General features: G+C 34.9%; 1 protein-coding gene across 2 annotated transcripts; it reads right to left on the reverse strand.

Moving 5' to 3' along the window:
* Positions 1 to 1,899: 1,899 nt before the first annotated feature.
* Positions 1,900 to 5,707, reverse strand: LOC133298497 (zinc finger CCCH domain-containing protein 30-like). Of its 2 annotated transcripts, none has more exons than XM_061497794.1 (2): positions 5,580 to 5,707; positions 1,900 to 4,617 (listed from the first exon to the last, which is right to left on the reverse strand). In XM_061497794.1, the coding sequence occupies exon 2, from the start codon at positions 4,515 to 4,517 to the stop codon at positions 2,427 to 2,429; it is 2,091 nt and encodes a 696-aa protein (XP_061353778.1). In that variant the 5' UTR covers positions 4,518 to 4,617; positions 5,580 to 5,707; the 3' UTR covers positions 1,900 to 2,426. The 2 variants fall into 2 exon arrangements, with proteins under 2 accessions (XP_061353778.1, XP_061353779.1); XM_061497795.1 differs by lacking the exon at positions 5,580 to 5,707 and adding an exon at positions 4,914 to 5,027.
* Positions 5,708 to 10,883: the final 5,176 nt, after the last annotated feature.

The raw sequence follows: 10,883 nt of genomic DNA on the forward strand, positions 1-10,883 counted from the left end.
CCTTGTGTATGTTGATGACATATTGATTACTGGCAACAACTCATCTGAAATCTCATCTCTTATATCTCAACTTAACAGTATTTTTTCTCTCAAAGATCTAGGACAACTTCACTATTTTCTTGGACTAGAAGCAGTCTACACCTCTCCTACAACTATTCACCTTAGCCAAACTAAATACATTACTGATCTTTTAGAAAAGGCAAATATGAATTCTGCGAAATCCATGCCTACTCCAATGCTTACAGGTCAGAAATTATCAATGGAAGGTGACACTGCCTTCTCAGATCCTACTTTGTATCGATCTATTGTTGGTGGATTACAATATGCCACTATCACTAGACCCGATCTTTCATATGTTGTCAACAAAGTAAGCCAGTTCATGCATAAACCTCTCGAAACTCATTGGAAAGCTGTCAAACGCATACTAAGATACTTAGCTGGAACCAGAACACATGGTCTTATCTTTCACCAATCCAAGGACCTTTGGTTACTTGCTTTCTGTGATTCTGATTGGGGGTTCGATATTGATGATCGAAAATCTACTAGTGGTTTCTGTGTATATCTTGGTTCAAATCTTATATCATGTCAAGCAAAAAGCAACATGCTGTATCTCGATCCAGCACAGAAGCTGAGTTTCGCAGCTTAGCCTCTACCTTGGCAGAAATCACATAGCTACATTCACTCCTTTATGAGCTTCACATTTCATGCACTGCTCTTCCAACAGTTTTTTGTGACAATGCCAGCACTGTTATGTTAGCAGAAAATCCAATTCTCCATAGTCATACAAAACACTTCGAACTAGATCTCTATTTTGTACGGGATCGGGTAATTCAAAAGCAAGTCTTTGTTCAACACATCCCTGGAACAGAACAAATTGCAGACCTCCTCACCTAGCCTATTTTCGCTACCACTTTTCTGTCTTTTAGAAACAAACTCAGAGTCTTTCCATTGCCACTGAGTTTGAGGGGGGATGATAGATAAAATTGTTCTGTTATACAAGTCTGTTATTTTCTGTTATTTTACTTTTCCCAACTGCTATATATAGCAGCACTCATGTATCCTTTGTGATCAATCAATACAATAATATTTCATTCAATCTCTTTCTTCTATTTCTATTTTCTCTCTTAACACCGTGTGTGAATCCCTCTCTTTAAGCATCAAGGTCCGATACCTCACAAGATTCATCATTCGACTACTTAATAACAACCATTTTTTCTAATTATCAAAGCACTAAAATAAAAGAATTATAATTGGTAGTGTAATTGCCTAACTGGCCCAAGCACCCTGTGTTTACAATTGATAATCTTCTAAGCGTTTGGGCTTGCCCTTCAACCTAGTGGGCCTAACACTCTTTTGGACAGCTTGTGAAGAATGACCCGCCACATTCCCTCCCACTTGAAAAACGACATCGTTCGCGATGTTGGGAGCTTGAAACGGTCTGTTTATAATTTGTGAAATTAAATGAGTCAAGTATATAAATCTTTGTAAAACAAATGAGATTCTTCACCTCTTATACGGAACAATAATTAACAAAAATGGCAATAAATTTCTTTATTACCATATATTGAAACCTTACCAGACCCATCCATTGCTGCAATGGATCAACACGTGTATTGAAGTGACTAGGTAAGCAGCAAGCACCAATCAAGAACCCCAACGTCATTCAATAAATAGTTAACACAGTGCCTCATCTATATAATATAGAGACGAGAGAATCTATCGCTATGTATACGGTACCAAATCCTTAAATTGGATTTGGATATCATAACAATTTAGGTAATTTTGCCAATCAAAAACTATTCTAAGGTTATAGAGGGATCAACTTGAATTTCTTAAAAAAAAAATAAAGGGTAATAGAATACTATAGCAAATAAACTTTGATTGAATGTTGCATAACGGAAGTATCAATATTCCAATCTCTCAAAATTACCCACTTCATGGCATCCAATATTATTTATTCCAAATGACATGAGAAATATCAGATCCAAGCATGCCGTATTTTCATCACCAAAATTGGACCAACACGGAGTCTCAAGGAAATTAACTCCAATAACCCTGTAATTTCTTTTTCTACCCAAAAATAAAAAGGTAGAAAAGATTAATAAAAAAATTGGACCAAACTTCTAGACAGGGCTTCATTTAGATAAAGCACTTACTCATTATGGAAGAAAAAAATGACACGAATGTAAACCTAAAATTTGAAAAGATTGGCAGCCAAAAATACCCTAAACTGGGAGTAGACGTTTGAATGCCACCCGGAAGATTTCTGACCTTCCTTAGTTACTTTGAAAATGAATTTCCTCTTCTTGCTTTCCTTTCAAGGTTACACTTACCTTCTTCCATCAACACCAACTAAACTTCAAAAGAGCATGTAGTATATACTGAAACTTTTTCGGTTAACTACCTCAGGGTCAACAAAACTCATTCTAATTTTGCTGAGCCACAACATTATCAAGCTGCAGTTGTTCAAGCCATGATCCTAATACAGCGTGATCAACAGAATCCATTTGTGTGCTTATATTTGATCCCTGAATGGAGGATCCAGCTTCTACAGCACTTGGGACAGTGGTTGCCAACTTCTCCTTCATCTCAGTAGGGGATTCTTTAACAAGGGACTGGACCCATGATAAATCAGGCTCCTCACCATTATTGCCAAGCTCAAATGAAGATGATCTACGTAGCTTACCTAATTCATCAGCACTGACAGCCCAATCCAACGTACCATCGGAGGATCCCCATTCTGACAAAGAATTGATTGTAGACCCAGCAGCAGCAGAGCCAAGTTCCCGGGAGCTAAGGCTACGAAATTGTTGCTGCTTCTCACGTTGAGCTAGCATAGAAATCCTAGAACTCATTGGAGAAATAGGTTCCACATTTCGTGGAGACATCCTTCCTGATGGTTGAACCCCAAAAGAGGCTTGAAATAAAGGATGATCAACATTTTGAGAAGAAAAGTTTGTATTCACGGGTGACAGCAAGCTTTGCTGCTGCTGAAATTGATTAAGGACGGCTGATTTGTGTGTTGGAGAAAAAACAGCTGAAGCCAATGCTGGATCAGCAAACCGAGGAGAAGAACTCTCAGCAGAAAAGAGATCATCAAGATTTGAAGGGGTCAGGGTTTTCATGCGACCAGAGCGATTGATGGTATTAGAATTCATAGGCTGTTGAGAGAGGCAAGATAACTCATTAAAGTGCTGTTGCCGCTGAACATCAAAGTCATGCAACAAGTCGAAGTTATCCCCAGGAATATCTCTGGCATTGAATGAAGATCTCAAACGACTGGAATGAAGATTACTCCCAGGAAGATGCAAGGCTGGGACATTTGGTTGGGGCCATGCAACAGAAGAGTATGACATGCCATTGGCAGAGGGTGACATAGGTGGAGTGAATGGTGAAGGAGACATGACAGACATAGCCGAAGGAGAGCCAGGTAACAGGCTCATGGCTGCAGCAAAATCCATTGCAGATGTGCTTGAGCGAGGAGATGGAACAGCAGAACCAGTTGAAACATATAATGGCCGAAGCTCCTCGGCAGTGTGGGCAAAAAAGCAAACTCTTCTGGAGCAACTAGTCCCATCCTTGCAAAGGCGAGTTCGATATTGTGCTGGATGCAGCCAGCACTCAAAAACTCCATGAGCATAGTCACACATATCTCCACGCCGGCAAGCACCCTTTCGAAAATCAGGACAAGGGACACAGCTGTAATGGTACTTTCTTGGGTCCCTTCTTCGAGCATTCTCCCCTGGATGAACAAAAGGACATTCAGTCCAATCATGTGAATAAGCACGTGAACAAGGTCGAATCTTGAAAGAATACATTCGGAATTCATCAGTTGAATATATGCTATTCTTGATGTCTGGAAGAGATGGATCAACAGGATACTCTTTTTTCTCTGATGCAGAAGAAAAAGGGACATCATTTAGCTTTGACTTCAATTGGAGATCGGGTGCAGAAGGAGACCCATTCTCTGGTGAAGCTGATAAAGGTGGGGAATATGTGTTTGATGGGTCTGTGATCACCCTAAGACCACACCCTGCAGTGGAATCCTTGGTTTGAAGAAGTTCTTCAAGACTGCTTTTCACAAAGTCAAGCTTAGGAGGAACAACAATAACATCAACTGGACGATGACCATTGCCATCCACAGAATTTGGATCAGCCCCCTCTGCTAGAAGCAGTTTAACAACATCAACAGCATTTACAGCCCCACCTGATGCCGCACAATGAAGGGCAGTGCACTTGTCAAGGCCACAAGGTTTATTAACATGATAATCGGATAGTGAAAGAATCAGTTTCATAACATCAATGCTACCATAAGTAGCAGCAACCATCAAAGGAGTTCTGTGCTCATTGACAATCTGCTTTGATCCCTTCGGACGACTGTACCATAGCCCAATCTCATCTACACAGGAAGGATCCCGTTCAATCATTCGTTTGAAACCTTCAACATCATTATTGGCTGCAAGCTCAAGCAAGCTCACAAAAGAATATTCAGTATCAACGGTCAAGTGGTTCATCATGTGGCTTCTGGGTTGAGATGTGCTTAACAAAATAGGAGATAGAGTCGGAGACGGTGATGGCTTTAACTTCTCCAAATGCTTTCATTAGCAGCAGGTTTAGCTGAGGAAAAAATCACAAACCCATTAAACCTAGCCTTCACAGGCACATTTATTCAACTCTATGAAATAAGAAGAAGAATAACCAAGCATTCAAATGCATAAACAGCCATACCACAAACAGTTATTGAACCTTCAAACATATGATGTTTCCATGAGATTTGCAGGTGACTATTCATCTAATTGAACCTCTAAAGTAGAAAGACTAAAACTGAAGAATCGTTTTCCAATTTAAAACACTCACCAAAACAATAAAGATAAAAGAAAGAGACGTTAAAGGACATTAGAAACAAAACAAACCTATTCATCAACCCAGGAACAAGGAAATCAAACTGTGATCGACCCATGAACTTAACAGAATATGTTCGCTATAAAAAATCCAGATTTCCAGAAGGCCATCAACAACAGAAGAGCATCATTCCAAACAAAACTAATTTCAAGGGCTCCCTTGTCTTTTTCAGCACATGGCAAAATAAGCTTAATTAACCAAGAAAAAGTCCAAGATTATGTAATCCAAGACAAAGTCAAAAAAGACAGCGATTGAGCCAATAGGGTATGCACTGGTCTCAAATGCTCATTGACCATAAAACAATTTGAAGATCAAACTAATGATGAACTTTATCACATCTCTGGCACTCATTTTCTTTCACAATATCTCACAAAAAAAAAAAAAAAAAAAAATTGGGTTACTATTTAGGAAGGAGGAACAAAAAAAAACAATAACAACAATAACCCAAATTTACATTGCTCCAATTACTATCATCATCTCAAAAAAAAAAAAAAAAAAAAAGGTGAGAAAGAAAAAAAACACACGCTGACTCAAAAATTTTTTCTCTCTGACAGCACAATATCAGAATTAGTGTAAAAACGGTGTTAGTGTTTAACAATGAAACCATCTGAACGTGAAATATAGATTCAAAAGCAAAACTTGAACGTGATCTGAGCTTCGATGGAAGTGAAACTTACCGGCTCTTGTTCATTGCACAAGAAAACCCCATCACAGAGAAAGAGAGACAGAGAGAGAAAGAGAGATCTCAACGGGGAGCAAAGTAGCTGAAGGGAGCTTCAGACAAAGGGTGTTTGAATACCAAGAAAATTGGGAGTGGGAGAGAGAAAATATAGTTCGACGAGAAAATAGGAATCAGAAAAGAAAAGCTTCTTCTTATTTCTCCATTCCTTATGCTATTTGAAAAAAAAAAATTGCAAGAAAAAAAAGACACTTAAATTTTTTTAATTAATTAGTACGTATTCTTTTATTATTTTTTGTTTTGATAAAATCGTCAGACCAATAAAAATGAAAATTGAAAAACATAAAAAAAGGCTAAGCGCACTTGAGTTGAGAGTTACAGTTTGATTATTCTTCCACAGCACCTTTGTGCCTTTTTTTATTTACCAATCACATCATGCCACGTCACAATGCAGGGACTCGATCGTCATTCTGCAAAAATCTTTGGAAATATATGTACATTCGCAAGTTCCTCGATTTTCACTGTGTGACGTGGTGATTCTTTAAAATTGAGTACGACAAAACGCTTCGTGTAATAACTTAACCCCTTTTTTTTGGGGGTCAAATTCTCTGGAAATTCAACCCAAATTCATCTTACATTACGTTACATGTTAAATTTGGACAAAAGCTAGGATCCAGTGTACCCTACTTTCCCTGGTGTCCTTGTCTATGTGACTTGGCGTGATACTATTGGCTTGTTTTCGATAACAACAAAGAAGTCCCTTCCTTTTTGTCTTTGTTTAATTGGATATGCAACTGCCATAAAAGGACTTTGTATGAGAAATGGATTTTGGCAGTTAATCTATACTATATTATAATTTAAAATTATTCTGTAGAAAGTTTTGTCATTGTAATTTATTCAATAATTTTGATTCTTTTAAAAAAGTATAAACTTTTCATATTAAGCAAGTTTTTTTAAAAAATTATACGGGGAAGGATATTGTGACAACCAAGTTGTGTTACTACCAAGTGACTACCAATCAATCTTACCGTTAGATCGATTATATTGATCCAACGGTTATATTTATATAGATCTTCGTATAGATGTTATTCCCCAAATTTAATACTTTATATTTATTTTCACCTTTGTATGGTTATGATTTCCCATATTTAATACTTTCACTTTAAATATGGGGAATCATGACCATACAAAGATGGAAATAAATATAACCGTTGGATCAACATAATCGATCTAACGGTGAAATTGATTGGTAGTCACTTGGTAGTAACACAACTTGATTGTCACAATATCCTTCTCCTTATATTATATGTGTCGTAGGCTATGTGGGATTTGATTCATAATGCAACTCAATTAATTTAAATATTAAATTAATAAAATTAATTTGAATTTTAATTTTGAATCTCGAATTTAAAATTTGAACTTAAATATAATCATGAAATTAAATTTGATGACAATGGAAAAAATTAAGGAAACATTAATTAAATTGATTTACTCAAATTACGGAAATCAATTAATTGAATTGATTGGCTAAAAATAGAAAAACCAATCAATTGAATTGATTGTATAAAAAAAATGAAATTACCCAATATGATTGGGAAGTGATGGGATGCTAATCAAGGGGTTGATTAGCCAACATATTTAGTTTTATTTTTCCATATTTAAATGAGACATTTTTCTTATTTGCTCCATCCAAAATCCTAATCGAAAATTATTCCATTCTTTGAAAAGTTTGTTGATAGAGTTGTGGTATCTTTAAACAATTTTAATGTCTTACCAGTATGATTGTAACGCTCCGTTGTACACATGGTTTGTTAATATTATGTATGATGTGAAGCGTAGTTACAATCACAATGGTTCAATTAAAAATACGGCTAAATATTTTCTTTTTCAACCTTGGACGTTTCCAATCAAAATCATTACCGTATTTGAAATAACCAGAACTGTGACATTGCGAAATAATTAATTCTATACTTACATATCATATGACACTTATTTATTGATGCTAAGTGGTTTCCATAAACCAACAAAGCCAATTTCACACTTTTAGATTATCAACACTGAACCAGTCTCGGTTTTTCCTAAAATGGAACTGATCCACTTGACCATAAATTATCATCTTTTAGTATATTGTTCTAGACTTCTCAATCTTTACAACGACATATTACACGCCTCTATAGGAATTGTATAACTCTAGATATGTCTGTTGTAAGTTAATTATCTAAAATTGTTGTCAGTGAACATATGGCTGTACATAAATCTCAAAACAAAGGGATGTTCGTCCGCCTATAATTCTTTCGTACCATTTTTATTTTAAACTAGACATCTAGGGTTTTAATTTGACATGCATATGCCTCGTTTCGTTGAGGTATAAAGGAGATATTAATTTTACAAAATTCAACCAATATGATGTCAACACAGGGAAAATTTGAGCAATGTTCACTCTTTTAAAAACTGGGCGTGTGCCAGAAAATCTCATCTTTTAGGACAAGAAATTAGACACCATAAGCTTTAATTTGATACCTTACACATTTTATTTGGTTAAGAAATGAGTGAGATATTCCCTTTCAAAATATGTAATCAGAAGTATACAAAATTTTGACAACACTTCATTGCTTTTATGTCTTAATGTTTTCTTACCTAATTGACAATTTGATAACATGTACATACATTTATCTTGCCGATTCAAGGCCTGATCCATTGATTCATCCATCAACCAACTTCGCCTATACATAAAATAAAAATCACACAACGATCCATCGATGGATCATTTACATCAACTATATGCATACAAAACATATATTCAACGACGAAACCAAACGTACAACATAACGTCAAGTAAAGAAATACATACATAATATGAGATATCCTATACATACTCTCTAAACATATGACATAGGCATATCCAAAAGGCATAGACATCTACTATGCTCTCAAAATACATATCCACAAAATAACAACAACATCAGCATGCATTAAAAGACAATCTACAGTGGCCTCCTGCCAACAGATGCTTCTACACCATCAGTACCTGAAAATAAGTGCCCCAAACATGGGGTGAGATATATATACACATATATCTCAGTAAATTAAGGGTCTTTGGATGATTCCTCCACCCCAAAGTTGACTTCAAGTGTAAAAGCAATAACATATTAATGTTGCATATATATATATATATCCATGCAATGTGTAAAATATCTCCACGAGACATCCCTACGGCGTACTCTTTCCATCCACAAGATACTTAGATATAAAATAGTCTTACTAATCAGGGAATCTACCAAATATGAATTATGCATCGTCATGCAACACGTAGACATAGGAAACCACCATCCTATGCCACGCAAAGCATACACATACATATATTGAAGCATCAAACAACCAATCATTGCAATTACATACACAATACAAACCAACACCCTTTCACGGCTTGGTGAAACAATTACCTGGGGATAAATTTCAAGGTCCGAAAGCTTACCTCTGAAGCTTCCAAAATAGCTAGCTTCCAACACAGGTTACCTCTGCAACAAGAGATTCACTTGATGATCACACAAGACAACTAGACAATATCAACACCTATATCCAGGTGAAGAAAATACTATCAACAATAATCCAATACTTGTTACTTGTAACACAAGTAACCCAACACCTATGTCAGAATTTTGAAAATTCCAAAAGTGGTCAAAATGACGTTTTGAACATATTTCCACCTGTTATTTTTAATCTTTATCATTTTTTCCAACTACAACAAAGTCCAAAAGTTCCTTGAACATCTTTATTTAAGCAACACTTTCTTTAGGAAAACCCACAAATAAATCATCATGAAACAAGATGAAAATAAGATTTTCTTACCACAAAAGTCTTCAAAATGGCCTAATGAATGAATTTCAAGCTTTAAAAGAACCAAACCACCTCTCTTTTAGACATGACACCATGAAAACCACCACCTATATGGTGAGTTTTCGCTTCACTCACAACTCCTCTGAAGATAAACTTAGGTGGTTATGATTACCAAAGGATTTCTAACATTTTTCATGTTCAAAGTTTTTTGATTTGGTGAATAAATAAAAAGTTGCAAATCCAAGCTCCAAGGCTATGGAGGGTTCAGCCAAGGAGAAGGAGAAGAAAATGAGACTTAGCTTAGCTTATAAGACATTTAGTTAGTAAGCCACTTTTTTTTTACTTTTTTGCCAAATTATAAAATATCCAAACTACAAATTAATTATTTATCCTTCTTGAAACTTCTCTTATAATTCAAGACTTAAACATTTTTACTTAATTCAAGATTCACAACTAGGATTTAATAATGTCACACTACATTATTTTCAAGCTCCAGGCAATTTTTGTATAATTACTAATTTTCCCTTATACTTATACAGATTGCATTTTCACCACTTATTATCACCTAATTAGATTCTCAACCTAATTAGACCATCATAATCTTGATTAAATCAATAATCAATCCACAAATTTTAATTTCAAAGGTTAGGGTTATTATAATGATGACAGTCAAACATGTGATGTTGCTGATGTCCCCCTCACTTTATTGTCATTGTTGATTATAAAATCTGATGCTGTCAAGCAAGAAGATTTTAATTGTTCAGTTAACCATCCTAACAAAAATATTAAGATAGAGAAAGAGTTAAGTACTTACCCATTATTTGTGTGTTTATAATATTTTATTATATATTATTTCTATATTTTATAACATTAATACAATATAGTGACCCCAATAAAAAAAAGTTAATTAGTTCTATTACTGAAGTCAAAGACACCTTGTTGGAGAAAGGAAAGTTTTATATATGGACAGAGTTGTTGGAGAAGAAGTTGTGTAGCATCAATGTTCTTCTAGGTGTTGTTGAACTATATATTTGAGTATTTTAGATAGGAAATATACAATGTCTTGATATTTATTTGACGTTTGATTGAACAATTGTGGATGATTGTATAATATTTAACATGAGGTTAAATATTAATTATTTGACGTTATGGTATTTAATATAATCTAATTATTTTCTTCTTCTTCTTCTAAAGTTAATCTTTTGCAATAATTAATATACAATAATTCGCTTATTACTTGAAATTTGGAAATATTTATTCCTTTATTTAATTACAAAAAGAAGTTTAATAAAATACGTTTATGGTAAACCATCTTCGACTAAAAAAATGAAGAGACACGTTCTGCATCGTAAAACTATGTTTTTCATTAAATTTTTTATCATTCATGTGTCTACACTTTAATCGACTTCTTTTTAAATTATATGCATTAGGAAATTTATTTATTTTTTCCTTTATAAACTACATG

This window comes from Gastrolobium bilobum, unplaced genomic scaffold (assembly GCF_033153095.1).
Source record: "Gastrolobium bilobum isolate Gb01-03AN ecotype WA unplaced genomic scaffold, APGP_CSIRO_Gbil_v1 utg2403, whole genome shotgun sequence".
Taxonomy (NCBI): domain Eukaryota; kingdom Viridiplantae; phylum Streptophyta; class Magnoliopsida; order Fabales; family Fabaceae; genus Gastrolobium; species Gastrolobium bilobum.

Coding starts and splice junctions, on each gene's coding strand:
- LOC133298497 (XM_061497794.1), bottom strand. CDS start 4,517: ATGATGAACCACTTGACCGTTGATACTGAATATTCTTTTGTGAGCTTG.